The sequence below is a fragment of the Pristis pectinata genome, unplaced genomic scaffold (assembly GCF_009764475.1).
Source record: "Pristis pectinata isolate sPriPec2 unplaced genomic scaffold, sPriPec2.1.pri scaffold_118_arrow_ctg1, whole genome shotgun sequence".
In the NCBI taxonomy this organism is placed as follows: Eukaryota; Metazoa; Chordata; class Chondrichthyes; order Rhinopristiformes; family Pristidae; genus Pristis; species Pristis pectinata.
The window spans coordinates 24,192-45,652 of record NW_026262465.1 but is presented as its reverse complement, the minus strand read 5'-3'; the positions used below and the strand labels follow the sequence as shown (position 1 = coordinate 45,652).

The window sequence follows — 21,461 nt, the reverse complement described above, 5'->3', positions numbered from 1 at the left end:
TCACTACTTCCTAATGGTTCCTTTACCTGTAGTTCCCTAATCACCTCTGGTTCGTTACACAGCACCCAATCCAAAACAGCCGATCCCCTGGTGGGCTCATCAACAAGCTGCTCCAAAAAACCGTCCCGTAGACATTCCACAAACTCACTCTCCTGAGATCCACTGCCGTGCTGGCTTTCCCAGTCCACCTTCCTGTTAAGATCCCCCGTAATTATCTTGACACTGTCTCTCTGGCACGCTTTTTCTATTTCCAACTGTAACTTGTAGTCCACATCCCGGCTGCTGTTAGGGGGCTGATATATAACTGCTATTAGGGTCCTTTTACCCTGGCCATTTCTTAACTCCACCCATAAGGATTACACCTCTTCTCAGCCTATGTCCCTTCTTTCCATTGACTTGATATCGTTGCGAACCATCAGGGCCACACCACCCCCTCTGCCTACCCACCCATCTGCCCTATACTCACTCTGTGTACCCTTGGACATTCAGGTCCCAATCACATCCGTCATTAAGCAATGACCCGGTGATTGCCACAATGTCATATTTTTAATCTGTAGCTGTACTACAAGGTCATCCACTTTATTCCTAACACTATGTGCAATTAAATACGGTACATTTACACCAGTATCTGCTATCAATTTCGCTGTATTTAAGCTCTGCATAGACATGTTCCGATGAGTCATGATAGGATACAGGAACCGTGGTGTACAAAGACTGTAATAAATCTAGTTGAAAGGAAAAGAAAAGCTTACAAAAGGTACAGAGAGCTCGGTAATGTTAGAGATCTGCAGGAGTACAAGGCTAAAAGGAAGGAACTTAAGAAAGAGATTAGGAGAGCCAGAAGGGGACATGAGAAGGCCTTGGTAGGCAGGATTAAGGAAAACCCCAAGACATTCTACAAGTATGTGAAGAGTGAGAGGATGAGATGCAAGAGGATAGGGCCTATCAAGTGCAGCAGTGGGAATGTGTGTATGGATGAGGAAGAAATAGCGGAGGTACTTAATGAATACGTCAGTATTCACCATGGGAAAAGATCTGGGGGATTGTAGTGGGAGAAGCTTGAGCACGTAGATATTAGGAAAGAGCTGGTGCTGAAACTTTTGGAAAGCATGAAGTTGGATAAGTCGCCGGGACCGGATGAGATGTAGCCCAGGTTGCTGTGGGAGGTGAGAGAGGAGATTGCGGAGCCTCTGACGATGATCTTTGCGTCGTGGACGGAGACGGGAGAGGTTCCAGAGGATTGGGGGGTTGTGGATGTTGTTCCCTTGTTCGAGAAAGGGAGTAGAGAGAGCCCAGGGAATTATAGACCGGTGAGTCTTACCTCCGTGGTTGGTAAGCCGATGGAGAAGATCCTGAGAGGCAGGATTTATGAACATTTGGAGAGGTATAATATGATTAGGAATAGTCAGCATGGCTTTGTCAAGGGCAGGTCCTGTCTTATGAGCCTGATTGAATTTTTTGAGGATGTGACTAAACACATCGATGAAGGCAGAGCAGTAGATGTAGTGAATATGGATTTCAGCAAGACGTTTGATAAGGTACCCCATGTGAGGTTTATGGAGAAGGTGAGGAGACATGGGATCCAAGGGGACATTGCAGTGTGGATCCAGAACTGGCTGGCCCACAGAGGCAAAGAGTGGTTGTTGAAGGGTCATATTCTGAGTGGAGGTCGGTGACCAGTGGTGTGCCTCAGGGATCTGTACTGGGACCCTTACTCTTCGTGATTTTTATAAGCGACCTGGATGAGGAAGTGGAGGGGTGGGTTAGTAAGTTTGCGGATGACACGAAGGTTGGGGGTGTTGTGGATAGTTTGGAGGGCTGTCAGCGGTTACAGAGGGACGTAGATAGGAAGTGAAGTGGTTCATTTTGGTAGGTCAAATATGATGGCAGAATATAATATTAACGGTAGGACTCTGGGCAGTGTGGAGGATCAGAGGGATCTTGGGGTCCGAGTCCATAGGACGCTCAAAGCGGCTGCGCAGGTTGACTCTGTGGTTAAGAAGGCAGATGGTGTATTGTCCTTCATCAATCGGGGAATTGAATTTAGGAGCCGGGAGGTAACGTTGCAGCTATATAGGACCCTGGTCACACCCCACTTGGAGCACTGTGCTCAGTTCTGGTTGCCTCACTACAGGAAGGATGTGGAAGCATAGAGAGGGTGCAGAGGAGGTTTACAAGGATGTTGCCTGGAATGCAGTACATGCCTTATGAAAGCAGGTTGAGGGAACTCGGCCTTTTCTCCTTGGAGCGACAGAGGATGAGGGGGGACCTGATAGAGGTGTATAAGATGATGAGAGGTATTGATCGGGTGGATAGTCAGAGACTTTTCCCCAGGGCTGAAATGGTGGCCACAAGAGGACACAGGTTTAAGGTGCTGGGGAGCAGGTACAAAGGAGATGTCAGGGGTAAGTTTTTTTACTCAGAGAGCGGTGAGTGTGGGGAACGGGCTGCCGGCAACGGTGGTGGAGGCGGATACGATAGGGTCTTTCAAGAGACTTTTGGATAGGGACATGGAGCTGAGAAAGATAGAGGGCTATGGGTAAGCCGAGTAATTTCTAGGGTAGGGACATGTTCGGCACGGCTTTGTGGGCCAAAGGGCCTGAATTGTGCTGTAGTGTTTCTACGTTCTCTATGTTCTATGTATTTCTATTGCTCAGCAAATTATCCTGTCTGTTCACCTGCCTGTCCCTCTTACCATCTTCACTGCACACTGTCTTGGACTTGTTCCTATTATACCTCTTCCTCTGTCCCAACATCCTGGTTTCCTTCCCCCTGCCAAATTAGTTTAAATCCTCCCCAACAGCTATATTAAACATTCCCACCAGGATATTGGACCCCTTGGAGTTCAGGTGTAACCCATCCTTTTTGGGTAGGTCATACCTCCCCCCCAAAAAAAAGGTCCCAATGATCCAGGAATGTGAAGCCCTGCCTCTTGCACCAGTTACTCAGCCACGCATTCATCTGCCTGATCCTGCATTCTTGCCTTCATCAGCACTTGGCACAGGCAGTAATCCTGAGATTACTACCCTGGAGCTCCTGCTTCTCAGCCTTCTTCCTAACTCCATGTCATCTTCCTTCAGGACCTCATCTCTTTTTCTATCTATGTCATCGGTACCTACATGTACCAAGACTTCTGGCTGATCACCCTCTCCCCTCGGAATATTCTGGTCCCGATCCGAGACAACCCGTACTCTGACACCAGCGAGGCAACACACCATCCGGGTGTCCTTGTTGGGCTCACAGAATCTCCCATCTGTTCCCCTCACTACGGAATCTCCAATAACCACTGCATTACTCCTTCCCCGCTGGACCACAGCACCAGGCACGGTGCCAAAGACCCGATTGCTGTGGTCCTCCTCTCCCAACAGTATCTAAAATGATATACTGATTTTTGAGGGGGACCGCCACAGAGGTACTCTCTACAAATTCTTTATAGCTTCTGTCCATCTACTCCTCACTCTCCCCAATCAGCTGAAGGTCATCGAGCTGCAGCTCCAGGTCCCTAAAATGTTCCTTGAGGAGCCGCATCTCAATGCACTTTGCGCAGATGTAGTCCTCGGGAGGCTGGTAGTCTCCCAGGGTCCCCACATCTGGCACTCCAAACATAACACTAATCCCAGCTGCATACTGCTATGGCACTGTCTAATGCTGCTGAAATTAATAAACTAGTAACTTACCCCCGCTCTATAAATCTCACCCCTTACTTGTTCTCGCCGAAGCCTATCGAGCCAAAGCCTTACCACTCTGACTCAGACCACTCCGACGACGACCGCTCCCTGACGACTGCTCTGCTGGATGCTGCCTCTCCTATGTAGCGGAGGTAGGTCTCCCGTAGGTAGGTCGCTCCACCAATCAGGACGCTTGCTCGCTCTCCGATGCTCCGAACACAGAGTCTCCTTGTGGCCTCGAGGCCCCACAGCTCAGCAGCTCCTTATCACGCCAAGCAGACCACACGAGCGGGCGGCTCAAGCTGTTTACAGTGGCTATATAACCAGCAGAGAGAGAGTAACCCTTTGTTCACCACAGCTCCCTCTCCATTGCCTTCTACATTCCCTCCTTTTATCATTTCATGATAACCACTTTTCCCCTTGCATCAAGGTATTCATTACAAGGATGCCCAAAACGAACCCCAAAATACTTACAGATACGATAACTGTCCATTTTCGCCTCTTAAAAGTGTCACCAAGGGTCTCGTCCTCCGTCGCGTCATGCTGGCCTTACCCAAGGCCAATCCTCTCACAGTCGGAGAGATGTATCCACCGCGATCGTCCTTCAGCTTTTCTCTGGGTGTTATGTACCTGCGAACGTAGAGTCTGAAGAACCACAGTTTCTGTACCTAACTCATCATTCTCTCACTCAGGGCATGTATATAGTTCAGTAACATTGGTAGAAATGTATCTGGTACGCAAACCTGTCCAGCAGGGCTGGTCCATAACCGTGTGTCACGATCTCTGGTGCACTCCTGCTGTTTCCACAATTTAATTTGATCTGCAGGGGCGTCCCCCTGACGTTTCTCGACACTCCCCACGTCGGGCAGGGCCGGTCCATTCAAGAGTTGTCTATCTCCGTCTGAATAGAAGGTGAGGGGTCCCTGGATAGCAGCTGCCTTGGCGATAGTATCGCATAAGCATTTCCCAGGGAAATGGGGTCTTGGACTTCAGTGTGTGCATCACACTTAACTATTGCCAGGTGGGAAGTTTGGGACAGAGACGCCAGGAGGTGAGAAACAAACAGCATTCTTAATAGGAGTGCCTGAGGAGGTCAAAAATCCACGATGCTTTCATGTGCTTCTGGTTCCGAGGGGTACTGTGGCTGGACGTCAGGTTTTTACCGATATGTGTACTGGCGCACGGGTAATTTTCCTACCTCATACGGAGATGCAGACCAGACCTCATCGGGAATCTCTGTCCTGTGACCGGTGATGTTCCAATCTGCCAAAAGCTTCTTGAGCTGTCGTTCAGTAGGTCAACACACCTTGAGGGAACGTCTGTATAGTAGTCAAATTAAGATCAGCAAGATTCACCAAGCATTATGCCAAGACACTGAGGTCCTTAGCCGTATGTCCCTTATTGAGTGTAAAATGTGGGTGGATTAATCCTGTTAGCCTCAACAACATATCTGGCACTTCTGCAATCAGGGCTGTTCCTTGCTGTACCTCAACTTTGCCTGTCAAGCGTACATTCACCGTGAGTCCTTCATACGGCTCATAGGAGTGCTCCTTCTCCCAATCGTGACCAGTGGGATCAGAGCACAAGGTGACATGAGAGTTCGGCAGGTCAGAAAAGAGCGGTGCCGGGGGAAGGTCGACTGACCACCATTGGGGAGGGCTGACTGCCACTAGAGCTTGTGGCTGCACAGAGGGTGAACTCACATAGACCCCCCCCTATCGGTGCACAATATTTCCACTCCAAGTCCTCTGAGCAAGTCCCTTCCTCGGTAGCTCAGTAGAGAGTAGCTGTGGCCTCACCAGTACCCTGTACAGTACCCGCTGCAATCTTTCACCATTCCAGTAATAATCTGATCTTCGATTTTTCCTTCCAAAGTCGATGACCTCGCATTTACCAACATTATACTCCATCTGCCAGACCTTTGCCCGCTCACTTAACCTATCTATAGACTCTCCGCATCCCCTGCTCCATCTGTTTCTTGGTTTATTGCCTGTGCCAGTGTAATGTTATTATTTGGTGGCCTATAAACAACTCCCACCAGTTACTTTTTCTCTTTACTATTCCCTAAGGGCGGGCACGGTTGTGCAGCAGTTAGTGTGACGCCACTACAGCACCAGCGACCCAGGTTCAATTCCGGCCGCCGTCTGCAAGGACTTTGCACGTTCTCCTCCTGACTGTGTGGGACTCCTCCGGATGCTCCGGTTTCCTCCCGCATTTCCAAAGACAGACAGGTTAGGGAGTTGCGGGCGCGCTAGGTTGGCGCCGGGAGCGTGGCGACACTTGCGGGCTGCCCCCCCAGAACGCTCGACGCAAAAGATGCATTTCACTGTGTGTTTCGATGTCCACGTGACTGATAAAGATGTCTTGTTCCAGCCAAATTGCAACCCAAATTCGATGTAATGGTGAAGGGTAACGTGTGGGTGGCGTAATTGTAAGTCACTTGTAAGGGTGCCGTGGTCGAGTCGTCTCTGAGATTACCTTCCAGTCCAGACATTCGAACAGTACGAGTGGCTACAGGGAACCCATATTCCTCCACGAGTTCCTGATCCAGGGTGGATAAGGTTGCCCCTGTATCAATCAAAAATGGAAGAGAGACTCCCTGCACCCTCATCGTCACAATTGGGCTCTTCACTCCCCCCTTTTGCTGCCAACGGCAGAGCCCCTCCTGCGACCTCGGGTCACTGTCTGAAGGGGTTGTCGGTGGATACAGAGTCCAATCATCCCAAAAGTCTTGGGCTGTCTCTTTAGAAGTGGGTTTACATTCCAGAACCTTACTCACGTCAATGGGGGTCTTTTCAGACTCTCCGAGAGGGCCGGCAACATAATATTAACTTGTTGCTCTGAATTACCATTTTGTCCATTTAAATCCTCATAGGTAACAATAGCACCTCCTCCTCCAGGGGCCAACACTGCTGCCTTCCTCTGTGATCCCTTCAGGATTCAATATAGCAGGACAGAGGGAGTAAAAGATCTCGGGGTTGTGCTGCGTACGTGGTTTGTGTGGACCGTGTGTAGTGAACAAATCCGGCTGGGTCTTTGTTCCGGTCTGGGGCGTGACGGGCATTAATAACACCCCTTGGGGTTTCCACGGCGTATAAACCTGAACGGTCCCTGGCTGGTTTTGCCCGCCTGCGGGGGGATTAGGGAGCACTCGGAGAGGGAGCATTCTACCATCAAAGTTGGGCGTCTCTTCCCCTTCTGGTAGATCTGGGCTCCCTTTTGACACATTCAGCTACTCCTACCACTTCATCATTACTGGTGAGAGACTGGGCTTGGGGAACTGCCCTGAATCCTGGGGTCCAAGTGGTGGTACTACGACTGGTGGCGCTTGGGCTATGTCTGGGGCATAGGGGGGTTCCACTAGGAACCTTCCAATTCCTCGTCCTCATCATTCTGCAAGGATAGGGTCCCCATTCCTGACAGTGGGTCCCCAGGGTCATTATCAGTCTTATTACCCTTGGCCATTTTATTAATCAATTGGCGCGGCGCCTGGGCTTCGTTATCTCTGTGCTTCTTTTCTTGGTTGTCGGACCATTCACACTCAGCCTTTAACACTCCGTCTTTGGGGGCACCTCCTTAGTACATAATGTTGCTCATGAACTGTTCAAAACTTAACTTATTGGCACTCAGTTCTCAAAAGATCTTACATTATATAACAGACAAAAATAACCCAAAAACAACACTTGCACATTAAAGTATCAATTTAAAAAACATAAATTTCTACCACAAACAGAAAAGCACTCTTGAAATTAAAGAGCGCACTTTACATGAAATTAGAGCCTTAAAAAAAAATTAAATATCTCCCTTGACGTCTTTTAAACCAATGAGTTAATGCGCACCTTGTGCCACCGATCGGCCGCCCTTCATTACCTAATCTTTTTGTTAATGCTGCTGACAATTGTCGATACTCTTTTCGATGTTCTGGGTGCGAATCACACTTTTGTTGCACCGGGGCCCCCCATCACTTTTATCTACAGTCTGTCCCATTCGATTATACGTCTGATGTCCAAATCACACTTTAGCCTGGCCTCACTGCCCACAGGTCGAATTACAATTTATCCCAGACTATGTTTCCAAACGAACTCTGTAGTAGTACTTTAGTTTTGCAAACGAACTTATCCCAGACGAACTGATTACTTATTCCATACGACCTTATTTATACCAAATGAACCTTTTTTTAAATTCAATATGAACTCTAATTCCAAACGAACTTTAATTCTGAATGAACTTATTCCATACGAACTCTGATTATCTTCAAAACAAACTCTGAATTATTTATCCATAAGATCCACTGTGTTTTTTTACTACACGACTATTTCTTAAAAATAACACACTCCTGCCTGTGAATCTTTGTTCTCTGCTGGTTCTTTTTGGATCTCGGCAGGGAACCAGGTCTACCTCGGACGAGGGACCACAGTGTTCCCAGAGGTCAACGTAGGAGTCAGTCACAAGGGGTCTGAAGGCGCCTTTATTTCTCCCGTTGACCTTCCGAGTGCCGCCTGCCACTTACTCAGTCCGGAGGTGTCCAGGTATTCCAGCGAGATCCTGCCGACTACGCCAACATGAAAGTTGACCCGCACTGTGACATATCAGACCACAGCAGAACCAAGGAGCGTACAGTTAATGCTTTATTAGTTTAATGCTAGCGGGAGTGGGGGGTACACAGAGGAACAAACAGTCAGTGCTGCTCTTCCCTGCACGTGGCCCGACTCAAAGAATACAGGGTGCTAACAAACTTAAATACGTTGTTCTCCGGCAGGTGTCCATCTACTGCACAGGCATACCCATATTTGGGTATGCTTCACCAGCTCATGCTGCCGTTGGTCAAGCCCAGGCTGCTGTGTGCAGCCAGACAGGTTAATGCATCCTTCACAGTTAGTCACAACCTTTTCCTTGTGGGCTTGAGGCCCCACAGCTCGGCAACTCATCACGCCAAGCGGACCACACGAGCAGGTACAGGGTGCATTGAGGTAGTACAGGTAAAAACAATAACAGTACAGAGTAAAGTGTCACATCTACGGAGAAAGTGCAGTGCAATAAGGTGCAAGGTGACCACAAGGTAGATCGTGAGGTCAGAGTCCATCTCATCGTATAAGGGAACCGTTCAATAGTCTCATCACCGTGGGGTAGAAGCCGTCCTTGAGCCTGGTGGGACGTGCCCTCAGGCTCCTGTATCTTCTACCCGATGGGAGAGGAGAGAAGAGAGAATGTCCCGGGTGGGTGGGGTCTTTGATGATGCCGGCTGCTTCACCGAGAGGTAAAGACAGAGTCCGCGGAGGGGAGGCCGGTGTCCGTGACGCGCTGGGCCGTGTCCACGACTCTCTGCGGTTTCTTGCGGTCCCGGGCAGAGCGGTTGCCGTCCCGAGCCGGGATGCATCCGGATTGGATGCTCTCTGTGGTGCATCGGTAAAAGTTGGTGAGTGTTACACGCCCCATGTAACAGGCACTGGGATGGGAGGGTCGAGGGTCTCTGTGCACTCATTCACACGTGCGTGGGCTCTATGTGCGTTTAATTCACCGTCCCACTGGACCCTTACTTGCTCGTTCTGCCATGTACCACTTCACGATTGAGGCTGGCTGTGCCCTCCCCACCCTGCTGGATCACAAGACAAGGGAGTAGATGTAGGCCATTCGGCCCATCGAGTCTGCTCCAAAGAAAAGGGGAAAAAGAAATGAGAAATTGGGGGGGGGGAGCAAAAAAAACTATTCTAGCCCCCAATTTCCGGCCTTATCTCCATATCCCTTGATACCCCGACTAATTCGATATCTATCTCTTCCTTAAACGCCTCCAATGATCTGGCCTCCACTGCTGTACGTGGCAAGGAGTTCCACAAATTCACCACCCTCCGGCTAAAGAAATTTCTCCTCATCTCCGCTTTAAACCTGTACCCTCTAATTCTAAGATTGTGCCCTCTGGTCCTGGACTCACCCACCAAGGGAAACAGCTCGGCCACATCTACTCTGGCCAGTCCTTTCAACATTTTAAATGTCGCTATGAGGTCCCCTCTCATTCTTCTGTACTCCAGTGAGGACAGTCCAAGAGCCGACAAACGCTCATCATACGTAAGCCCTTTCATTCCGGGAATCATCCTCGTAAATCTCCTCTGAACCCTCTCCAACGTCAGCACATCCTTCCGAAGATGTGGGGCCCAAAGCTGTGCACAGTATCCAAATGAGGCCTCACCAGTGCCCCGTAGAGCCTCACCAACACCTCCCGACTTTTATACACGATACCTCTCGAAACGAAGGCCAACATAGCATTGGCTTTCCTTACCGCCGACCCGACCTGGTGGTTAACCTTTAGGGTATCCTGCTCGAGTGCCCCCGAGTCCCTTTGTACTTCTGTACTTTCAATTTTCTCTCGTTCTAGATAATAACCTGCCCGTTTATTTCTGTTTCCAAAGTGTACAACCGGGCATTTCTCAACATTGAACCTCAGCTGCAATTTCCTTGCCCATTCTCCTAAACTATCTAGGTCTCTCTGCAACCTTCCCGTCTCCTCAATATTCTCTACTCCTCCGCCTATCTTGGTGTCATCCACAAACTTAGCCACAAAACCTTTACTCCATCATCCAAATCGTTAACGTACAAGGTAAAAAGGAGCAGCCCCAACACCGACCCCTGCGGAACACCACTAGTAACCGGTAGCCGACCAGAACAGGATCCTTTTATTCCCACTCTTTGCTTCCTGCCAACCAGCCAATGCTCCACCTATTCTGTTATGCTACCTGTAATTCCATGACCTCTCATCTTATTAATCAGTCTCTTATGCTGCACCTTGTCGAAGGCCTTTTGAAAGTCTAAATACACAACATCTACCGCCTCTCCCTTATCTTCAAAAAACTCCAATAGGTTGGTCAGGCAGGATCTTCCCTTCATGAAACCATGCAGGCTTGGACCTATCTTGCCTTGCACCTCGAGGGATTCCATAACCTCATCCTTGAGGATCAATTCCAATAACTTTCCCACCACCGACGTCAGACTAATAGGTCTGTAATTTCCTTTATGCTGCCTCCCACCTTTCTGAGCTCTCTGAGAGCACCCATGTCACAGTGGGGAGGTCGGGTCTCAAGGTGACCCGGCTCCCCTCTGTGGAGGCTTCTGTCTCCACTAACGCCCCACAGCAGGCTAGCAGTTGTCTTTCGAAGGGTGAGTATCGTTCAGCTGCATCGGGCAGGGTCGGGCCCCACAGTGACGGAGATAACGATTTCATCCCAAACCATCAGCTCCCAGGCACAAGTGCTGAAATAACAACGGTTCACTGAGCTCAGTCACATCATGGTGACAGACTCGGAGCAATAAATAGTGAAATGAAACCCTGGGTAATATTGTGTGAGACCCAATCCCTGCAGACAGTTGGGTAACACAACTGATCCAGGTGATACACTGTGTGACCAGCCCTGTGTATCGCTGTCAGTCATCATTTGGGACACTGCTGATTATGAAATGATAACACCGGGCAGAGTCCCAGATTGCTGCACATTTATTGGGCCAGTCGATGAGCCGCTCCTTCTATCACCGGCTACTGAACGGGGTGCAGTGAAAATCCCGCTCCCGCTTCACTGCTACTCCACCCCCAGATGTCCCCTCCCTGCACCAGCCCGGCCCCAGGGACACTGAGTGGGACTGTCGGTGTCCCCCTGTGGCCCAGACTGAGCCCACCCTGGGCCCTTCCTGCCTGTGCACTGGGGAACATCCAGCCCTGGACATCTGATGGAAGCAGCACCCTGCGACCGGGCGGCCGAGTCACATGTCCCGGGACTGGGCGTCTGACACCACAACGGGAGGGCACACTCGCTCGGTTCCAGCTGTGACGTTCGGGTTTAAAGGGGAGGGCGGGAAATCGGACAGAAGTGTTCCAGTCCCGGGGCGGTGCTGTTCACACGTTGGGATGTTCACAGGTCCACTCCCAGTCCGGCTCTGCTTCGAGCCAGCAACTTCAGCTGATTCCTTCCATCTGAACTGAACCCATTCGCCTCCAGCCTGAAACAGATGGAGGAATAAAGAGGAAATACACAGATGACACAACAGTGTCAATAACGGGGCACTGGGGTTAACGTTTCAACAACATTTACAGACAAACATCACCAGACAACCCCAGGGATACACCCATATTTTCATCAACACTCACCTGAGCCACTCCAGACACGGGAGGGTCTGTGTGAGACGGCGCAGAGCGGGGACAGATCGGTCTGTGAGGGAGTTTGATCGCAGGTCCAGCTCCCGTCAGTGAGCGGTTTGTACTGAGAGCGGAGACGAGATCCTTGGTGCCAGAATCTGTGAGGTCGACAGCCCACAGCCTGGAGATCAGAGAGAAATACCAGGAATCAGAGGATCCCCAGAGTTTGTTCATCACACTGACACCGTCCCCAGTGACAGATCTCCTGCTGACCCCAAATTCCCCAGCCGCCTGCTGTGGGATCGGACTGTTCCTTCCCACCTGGTCCTGAGTACAGTCGGCTCCCGGCTGTCCAGCAGAAGGTGTCTGAGACTCAGTGTGCGGTTGAACTGACTGAAGGGTCTGACGGTGAGACCCAGTCCCAGGCCCACTGATGTCAAAGCTCTCACTGAAGTTGCACCACTGTGAATCTCAAAGACATTCAGGGACAAGACACAAATGCATGAAAATCTTACATTCAAACCATCAAATCCACCCTCACAGCTGAAAACAGTGAAACCCACTGGGCTGAATGATGTCCAGTGAAAAGGTCCACTGCCCGTTCTCCCAGTCACTGCTCCTGCCCACTGATCCCACGGGGACTGCCGGACTTGTGCCGGGTTTACCCTGCCACAGGCTCAGCCACAGGTTTCCAGCTTGTCAACTGGGCAGCCCCAGGAAGTCCACACTGCCCTGTTGGCTCCCCTCGGACACCTCATTGTGGTGACCCAGGGCCAACTGGGATCACAGTGGGCAGAGCAGAGGACGGCACTGCCGTTGTCAGCCAGACACAGAGTCCGACTGTGGGACATGTGTGAAGAGTCACAGGTCAGTGCGACACAAGTGCTGGTGTCCCGACGGAAGACCTGCCCCAGAGTTCAGTGTCAGTGACTGTAAACACCATCTCACACTCTGCGACTTACCCCAGTTTGTGTATTTTACAATCCGGGTTCCTCAGAGCCTCAGACACCAGCTTCACTCCCGAGTTCCCCAATTTATTCCAAGCCAGGTCCAGCTCCGTCAGTGAGCGGTTTGTACTGAGAGCGGAGGTGAGATCCACAACACCAGCAGCTGTGAGACCGACACACCGTAGACTGGATCAGAGAGAGATGAGCAGAGTAATCGCAGGGTTTATTGATCCCACTTTCACCAACACCCACTGTAACGCTCAGTGTTTATTCACCCCACAATCACTGACAACACCAACGTCCAGCATCAGAAATTGTGCACAATTCTGGTCGCCTCATTAAACAAAGGATGTGGAGGCTTTGGAGAGGGTGCAGAAGGTTCACCAGGATGCTGCCTGGATCGGAGGGTTTGAGCTATAAGGAGATGTCTTTTAGTTTATGAGGGGTGTAGATAGGGGAAATGGTCAGAATGTTTCTCCCCAGGGGTGAAATGTCAAGTATCAGAGGACGTGCTTTTCAGCTGAGAGGGAGAAAGCTGAAAGGAGATTTGTGGGGCAGCTTTATTTTGTACACAGAGAGTGGTCGGTGCCTGGAACGTGCTGCTGGGGAGAGTGGTGGAAGCAGCTATGACAGTGGCGTTTCAGACACTGTTGGATGGACACATGAATCAGCAGGGGATAGAGGGATATGGACCATGTGCAGGCAGAAGGGATCAGTGTAAGTAGGCATCATCAGCTCAGTGAGAGTGTCACAACCGTGTGGCCCGAGGGGTCTGTTCCTGTGCTGTACCTGTTCGATGTTCTATGTTCAGACACCCAGGGAGTATAAACACCAGCACACCTTCTGCTCCGGAAAGGCTCAGATCTCCCCGGAACAAGAGGGAGAAGCTGGCAGGAAGCTGTACACGAGGTGAGGGCCTGTTATTCGGGCTGTGCAGCAGCACAGACAATTGGAGATCGATGGAGTGATGATCTGCCCCAATCCCTCACACTCTGGGACTTACCCCAGTTTGTCTATTTTACACTCCGGGTTCCTCAGAGCCTCAGACACCAGTTTCACTCCCGAGTCTCCCAGTTTATTACCACCCAGGTCCAGCTCCATCAGTGAGCCGTTTGTACTGAGAGCGGAGGCGAGATCCACAACACCAGCAGCTGTGAGACCGACACACCATAGACTGTGGATCAGAGAGAGATGAGAAGAGTCATCCCAGGGTTTATTGATCCCACTTTCACCGACACCCACTGTAACGCTCAGTGTTTATTCACCCCACAATCACTGATAACACCAACGTCCAGCATCAGACACCCAGTGAGCACAAACACCACCGCGCCTTCCCATCTGGAAACACTCCGATCCTCGTTGATCAGCTTCCCCTCCCCTTGTCCGGTCTCAACATAAAATCCCAACACAACCCTGTGTTCAACATGTTTGTCCCAGACCCCATCCTTTGGACGGGCTGTCACACAGCAGCACAACTCCCTCTCCCTCTGTCCACACGCTGTGTGCTCACAGAAACAACCTCGGAGGGGACTCCACTCACCAGCTCTGTTAACTCCACATCCCAACCCAGTCACCACACCGACACAATCCTGCCTCGGGGAAACACAAACACTGCAAACTGGTTTCACTGCTGCAAAAATATTCCCCAACTTCACACTGAGAGCTGAGGGTTGCAACGGTTTACAGTTCACTGATAATATTAAACCAGCTTCACTTCAGACGTTGGAGAAACAAAGTTACCAAAATACTGAGGAAAGTTTCAAGCCGTCAGTGAAAAACGTTCCACTCACAATCTGACCCTGAACATTTTGTGGTCCGGCTCCGTGTTCCCTGCCACCTTTCTCTGTGGGACTGATGGTGTCCAAGTGGTCAGTAGTTTCCTGTTGTGTCTGTGTCCCCAACAGGGAACCGGATAAAGGCAGCCCCATCCTCCTTTCACACACACGGCCCCTGTAGTGCGTGAGGAGATGATTCCACCTCAGAACCACTCCCCAGACACACACTGTGACCGGAGGTGAACAGGCTGCATTGCAAACACTCTGGTGCTTGCAGAGGGGAAGGTGAGTGGACCCGATGGAGCCCGAGGTGAGGGCCTGTTATTCGGGCTGTGCAGCAGCACGGACAATTGGAGATCGATGGAGTGATGATCTGCCCCAGTCCCTCACACTCTGGGACTTACCCCAGTTTCTGTATTTTACACTGCGGGTTCCTCAGAGCCTCAGACACCAGTTTCACTCCCCAGTATCCCAGGTCATTAACAGCCAGGTCCAGCTCCGTCAGTGAGCGGTTTGTACTGAGAGCGGAGGCGAGATCCACAACACCAGCAGCTGTGAGACCGACACGCTGTAGACTGTGAATCAGAGAGAGATGAGAAGAGTCATCCCAGGGTTTATTAATCCCACTTTCACCAACACCCACTGTAACGCTCAGTGTTTATTCACCCCTCAATCACTGATAACACCAACGTCCAGCATCAGAAATTCTGCACAGTTCTGGTCGCCTCATTACACAAGGGATGTGGAGGCTTTGGAGAGGGTGCAGAAGAGGTTCACCAGGATGCTGCCTGGATTAGAGGGTTTGAGCTATAAGGAGATGTCTTTTAGTTTATGAGGGGTGTAGATAGGGGAAATGGTCAGAATGTTTCTCCCCAGGGGTGAAATGTCAAGTACCAGAGGACGTGCTTTTCAGCTGAGAGGGAGAAAGCTGAAAGGAGATTTGTGGGGCAGCTTTATTTTGTACACAGAGAGTGGTCGGTGCCTGGAACGTGCTGCTGGGGAGAGTGGTGGAAGCAGCTATGACAGTGGCGTTTCAGACACTGTTGGATGGACACATGAATCAGCAGGGGATAGAGGGATATGGACCATGTGCAGGCAGAAGGGATCAGTGTAAGTAGGCATCATCAGCTCAGTGAGTGTGTCACAACCGTGTGGCCCGAGGGGTCTGTTCCTGTGCTGTACCTGTTCAACGTTCTATGTTCAGACACCCAGGGAGTATAAACACCAGCACACCTTCTGCTCCGGAAAGGCTCAGATCTCCCCAGAACAAGAGGGAGAAGCCGGCGGGAAGCTGTACACAAGGTGAGGGCCTGTTATTCGGGCTGTGCAGCAGCACAGACAATTGGAGATCGATGGAGTGATGATCTGCCCCAATCCCTCACACTCTGGGACTTACCCCAGTTTGTGTATTTTACACTCCGGGTTCCTCAGAGCCTCAGACACCAGTTTCACTCCCGAGTCTCCCAGGTCATTATCAAGCCAGGTCCAGCTCCAGCTCCGTCAGTGAGCGGTTTGTACTGAGAGCCAAGGTGAGATCCTCAACATCAGCAATGGCGAGACTGCCAGCTTTCAACCTGATGGACCAAGAGGAAACAGAAGAGAGAACCAGCCAGATTCAGTGTAAATCTCCAGCGGTTACTGTTAACGATTCGAATAATGATGCCGGGGTTCATCAGGACAGAAGTGGAACCACTAATGGAACTTTACCCACTCAGTGACCAACAGTCTCACAGTCCAGTACTTACCCCAGTCTCTGTACTTTACACTCCGGGTCCCTCAGAGCCTCAGACAGCAGCTTCATTCCCCAATCTCCCAGGTCACTGAGTCCCTGACTGAACACACAGTGAGAAACACCGTCACCAAAGTGGATCTGATACATGTTCTTTCTCTCGGACATTACAGGGAACAGACTTCCACCAGAGCTGTTTCCCCGGCAATCTGTGAGACACAGAGTGACAGCAACACTGAACCGGGAGTGTTTGGGAGTCGTGGGATCCGGGGAGCTGCTGAATCCACGGAGAAGCCCAGGAGGGGTGATTGCTTTGAGCTTTACACTTCTACAATGAGGGTTTTGTTCAATGTGACAGACCCAATTGAGGTGTTATATTCAATGCATTGACAACTCTGATTTCAATCACAACATTTCACCCTTCGAGTCTACAGCAGCTCTGCAGGGTGCAATCCCACCAGTCCCATTCCCCCTCTCCCCACTTCCCTGTACCCCTGGGGCGGCACGGTAGCGTAGCGGTTAGCGTGATGCTATTACAGTGCCAGCAATCGGGGTTCAATTCCCGTTGCTGTCTGTAAGGAGTTTGTACGTTCTCCTGTGTCTGCGTGGGTTTCTGCCGGGTGCTCCGGTTTCCTCCCACATTCTAAAGACGTACGGGTAGGTTAATTTGGGGTTTAAAATGGGCGGCGCGGACTCGTTGGGCCAGAAAGGCCTGTTACCACGCTGTAAGTAAAAATTTATAGATTAAATTAACATATTCTGGCCCACACTCCCACTTGGTTCCTTTTATCATTAACCCACACACGAGGGGGGAACTGACCGCCGCCAATTACCCCCTCGACCTGCAGGTCTGTGGGAGGTGGGAGAAAACCAGAGCACCCGGGGGAAACCCGCACGGTCACAGGGAGAACGTACAAACTCCACACACACAGCACCAGAGGCTGGGATTGAACTCTGGACCCTGGAACTGTGAGGCAGCAGCACTAACTGCTGCGACACAGCCCCACCTAACAGAGAGGGTCTGTGGATACTCCCACCCTCCAGCCCCCATTCCCCACCACCTCCATCTCCCAGTCAGGTCTCCCCGGTGTGAATCCCTTCGATCCCAGCACACAAAACAAGTCGATAAACCTCTTCCCAGTGTCAGGGAGATTCATCTGGGTCCCAGTCCCTCTCCCACGACTCAGATCCTCAGACACCTCGAGGCACGAACTGGCTGATTCCACGTCCAGGGTCTCAGAGACTGGAGGGAGAAGCAGAGAATTAGAGTTCCCAGGGATCGGAGGTAGGTGGGGGGCGGAGGGTGGGGGGAATGTGGCGAGGAGGGCAATTGAGTTGGGGGAGACATGGGCAGTGTGGTCCCAGGACAGGAGTGATAACAGGGTGCTGGAAATCCTCAGCAGGTTGGGCGGTGTGTGGAGGGAGGGAGAGAGGGAGAGAGATGAACAGGCAAAGGAGAGAGAGTCACAGAAAGAGAGAGAGAGAGTGAAAGAGAGGGGAGGCAGAGAGGGGAAGAGAGGGGAGGCAGAGTGAGTGAGATGGAGGGGGAGAGAGACGAACAGAGGGGGAGAGAGAGATGGGGGAGAAAGAGAGAGATAGGGTGGTGGTGGGGAGGAGGGGTAGAGACGGGGGAGGAGGGAGAGGGGGTAAGGGTGGAGGAGGGGAGGTGGAGAGAGGGGGAGCGGGGGGAGAGAGAGAGGAGAGGGAGGGGAGAGCGGGAGGGAGAGGGGGGGAGGGAGTAGGGGAGAGAGGGCTGGAGAGAGAGAGAGAGAGAGAGAGAGAGAGAGAGAGAGAGAGAGAGAGAGAGAGAGAGAGAGAGACAGGGGGAGAGAGATATAGAACATAGAACAGTCCAGCACAATACAGGCCCTTCGGCCCACCATGTTGTGCCGACCTTTAAACCTCGCCTGAGACTATCTAACCCCTTCCTCCCACATATCCCTCTATTTTAAATTCCTCCACATGCTTATCCAGTAATCTCTTGAATTTGACCAGTGTACCTGCCCCCACCACCGCCCCAGGCAGCGCATTCCATGCCCCAACCACTCTCTGGGTAAAATACCTCCCTCTGATATCTCCCTTGAACTTCCCACCCATTACTTTAAAGCCGTGCCCTCTTGTATTGAGCGTTGGTGCCCTGGGAAAGAGGCGCTGGCTGTCCACTCTATCTATTCCTCTTAATATTTTGTGCACCTCTATCATGTCTCCTCTCATCCTCCTCCTCTCCAAAGAGTAAAGCCCGAGCTCCCTCAGTCTCTCCTCATAATGCATCCTCTCCAAACCAGGCAGCATCCTGGTAAATCTCCTCTGCACCCTTTCCAACGCTTCCACTCCCTTCCTATAATGAGGCGACCAGAACTGGACACAGTGCTCCAAGTGTGGTCTAACCAGAGTTTTGTAGAGCTGCATCATTATTACCTCGCGGCTCGTAAACTCGATCCCACGACTTATGAAAGCTAACACCCCATAAGCTTTGTTAGCTACCCTATCCACCTGTGAGGCAACTTTCAGGGATCTGTGGATATGGATAGAGACACAGAAAGAGAGAGACAGAGACACAGAGAGAGACAGTGAGACAGAAGCACAGTGAGAAGCACAGAGAGACAGAGTGAGATAGAAACACAGAGAGAGAGAAACAGAGAGAGAGAGAAACACAGGGAGAAACATCTCTCCTCATAAGTGAGACATTCCATCCTGGGGAATCTCTTCTGCACCCTCACCAGTGCAATCCCGTCCGTCCTATAGTGCATTGACCAGAACCGTACACAGTGCACCAGATGTGGCCGAACCACTGTTGTACAAAGTTGGACCAAGTCCTGCAGGATCCCTTCAACAAATACAACTTCCAGAAATGTAACTTCATTGTTTACATTTCAGTTGTACTTAACCATCTGGAACAAACCAGAATAGGAATTGATGCAACTCTGACCTTGCTTCATGGCATCAAACGTTTCTCTCAGTAGCATGTCTCTCAATTTTCCAACAGGTAGGGCACCTTCTGCTACAGACAGTGCCTGCGCATCCTCGCTAACCCTGCAAATATCAAACCGTACGTTATAAACTGAACTGCAACAACTTTCAGAGATTTACTTTAATCAAACCATGCAGAGATTCAGTAAAGGGCACGTCCTACCTCCTCTCCTGACACACTTCCTCCTGAAACAAATCAAACACAGATCTGAATTGACTGGGACTGAATATCCACGTTCTGACAGCAGAAAATTCCCCCAAAGTCGGGAGTTGGAGCCAGATTTGGAGCAGGACCTTTGGAAAGAGGTGGGTCTCTGTGCGTGTGCTTGTGAGCTTCACCTTGCAAGCATTTAAATGAGGTCCATTTGCAAAAATGTTACCAGTGATTGGCTGATTAACAGTAGCAAATAAAGGCAAGGTCGGTATAAGTGGAGTGGCCATTGTGAGAGTGGGCCGGTGTTAGAGTGGGAGACTGAGGCTTTGGCTCAAGAGGCGAAGGGAAGTCTCTGGTAAGTTTCATTCTTGCTTGCTTTGGTGTTTCCTTTAGTGCCAGGCCAGCGTAGTGAGAATGGCTCCAGTGTCAGTGAGGTGTTCATCCTGAGAGATGTGGGAGTTCTGGGAGACCTCCAGTCTCCCTGATAACTACATCTGCACCAGGTGCATCCAGCTGCAGCTCCTTATGGACCATGTTAGGGAACTGGAACTGTAGCAGAATGACCTTCGACTTCTATGGGATAATGTGGAGTTCATAGACAAGAGCTACAAGGAGGCAGTGACTCCTTAGCTGCAGGATGTAGGTAGCTGGGTGACTGCCAGGAGAAGGACGGAGAATAGGCAGAAATCAGAAACAGGAAGGGAGCAATGTTACAGGTCTATAGAACTCTGGTCAGACCACACTTGGAGTATTGTGTTCATTTCTGGTCACCTCATTATAGGAAGGATGTGGAAGCTTTACAGAGAGTGCAGAGGAGATTTACCAGGATGCTGCCTGGATTGGAGAGCATGTCGCATGAGGATAGGTTGAGCGAGCTGGGGCTTTTCTCTTTGGAGAGGAGGAGGATGAGAGGTGACGTGACAGAGGTGTACAAGAGGCACAGATCGAGTGGACAGTCAGAGACTTTATCCCAGGGTGAAAATGGCTAACATGAGGGGGCATAATTTTAATGTGACTGGAGGAAGGTACAAGGGGGATGTCAGGGTAAGTTTTTTTTTTTACAGAGAGTGGTGGGTGCGTGGAACGCACTGCCGGCAGTGGTTGTGGGAGCAGATACATTAGGGACATTTAAGAGACCCTTTGATAGCCACATGAGTGGTAGAAAAGTGAAGGGCTATGTGGGAGGGAAGGAATACATAGATATCCGAGCAGGATAAAATGTTGGCATAACATCATGGACTGAAGGGCCTGTACTGTGCTGTAATCTTCTCTGTTCAGTGCTACAGGCTGCTGAAAATTCCTCTACGATATGATGCGGGAACGCATTTGTAAAATGGACAGCATAAATTACACCAAAATTAGTTCCTACTCACTGACACAACATCATTCACACTCACTGCACCAGACACACTCTCCGCAGGTGACTGTAACTGGATTTTAACGTGAGGTTCAGGGGAATATTAAACTTGGGCAACGCAGAAGTAATCACAAAATCTGCATCAAGGTCACAGCAACTCAATCCCGGGGAGGTTGCAGGCAATCCTGGGAGACCCTTGATGTTGTGAGAGACCAATTAGTTTGGTGACAAGAGCCGGTCTGCTCCAGAACAGACCGAACATTTCTCTGCCTGAAATCAGTTCTGAATCATTGGGAAATGCTGCATTGATTTCAAAACTCTCACCCATCACTTTGTGACGGTGGGCTTTCACTCAACTACAATCCCTCACCTTCAGAAACACCACACTGTCCTTCTGATCCATCTGTTCCTGTAACGTTGAGAGTCTCTCCTCGACAGAAGTTAAATTCTCTTGAATCTCCCGAAGATTGTTCTCCATGGTGTTGAGAATCCTCCCCTCCTCTTCCCTGAGATCGCCCAGTAAGCGCTGCTCTCTCTCACTGAGAACCTGGTGCATTTTAGCAAATTGGGATGTGATGTTGGCCTGCAGAGTGTGCGACTGTTCCTGTCAAATGAAAGGTGACGGTCGATATTACCCTGCAATAAAGAGAACAAAACTAGAGGACCGGAAAACTGGAAGCAGGAGATCTCACCCTCACTCCAGAAATCTTCTGTTTCTGTTGTTGTTCCATTTGCTGGATGG

The 21,461-nt window shown here is 50.6% G+C and overlaps 2 protein-coding genes across 8 annotated transcripts in view; one reads left to right on the top strand and one right to left on the bottom strand.

Annotated features, from left to right (window-relative positions):
* LOC127567112 (ribonuclease inhibitor-like) overlaps window positions 1-21,461 on the top strand; it is a 58,802-nt gene that overhangs the window by 14,742 nt on the left and 22,599 nt on the right. The gene's annotated exons all lie outside the window — the stretch shown is intronic.
* Window positions 8,101-16,215, bottom strand: LOC127567113 (ribonuclease inhibitor-like). Its single transcript, XM_052009798.1, has 5 exons — window positions 15,906-16,215; window positions 13,738-13,908; window positions 12,750-12,920; window positions 11,800-11,968; window positions 8,101-11,651 (listed from the first exon to the last, which is right to left on the bottom strand). Exons 2-5 carry the CDS (start codon window positions 13,833-13,835, stop codon window positions 11,415-11,417), a joined length of 675 nt encoding a protein of 224 aa, XP_051865758.1. The 5' UTR covers window positions 13,836-13,908; window positions 15,906-16,215; the 3' UTR covers window positions 8,101-11,414.

What these genes read in the sequence shown, in the direction of transcription:
- LOC127567113 (XM_052009798.1), bottom strand. Translation starts at nt 13,835, where the DNA reads ATGGAGCTGGACCTGGGTGGTAATAAACTGGGAGACTCGGGAGTGAAA. An exon ending in TGTAAAATAGACAAACTGGG is followed by an intron (nt 12,921 to 13,737) that starts GTAAGTCCCAGA and finishes TCTCTGATCCAG; the next exon opens with TCTACGGTGTGTCGGTCTCA. An exon ending in TGTAAAATACACAAACTGGG is followed by an intron (nt 11,969 to 12,749) that starts GTAAGTCGCAGA and finishes TCTGATCTCCAG; the next exon opens with GCTGTGGGCTGTCGACCTCA.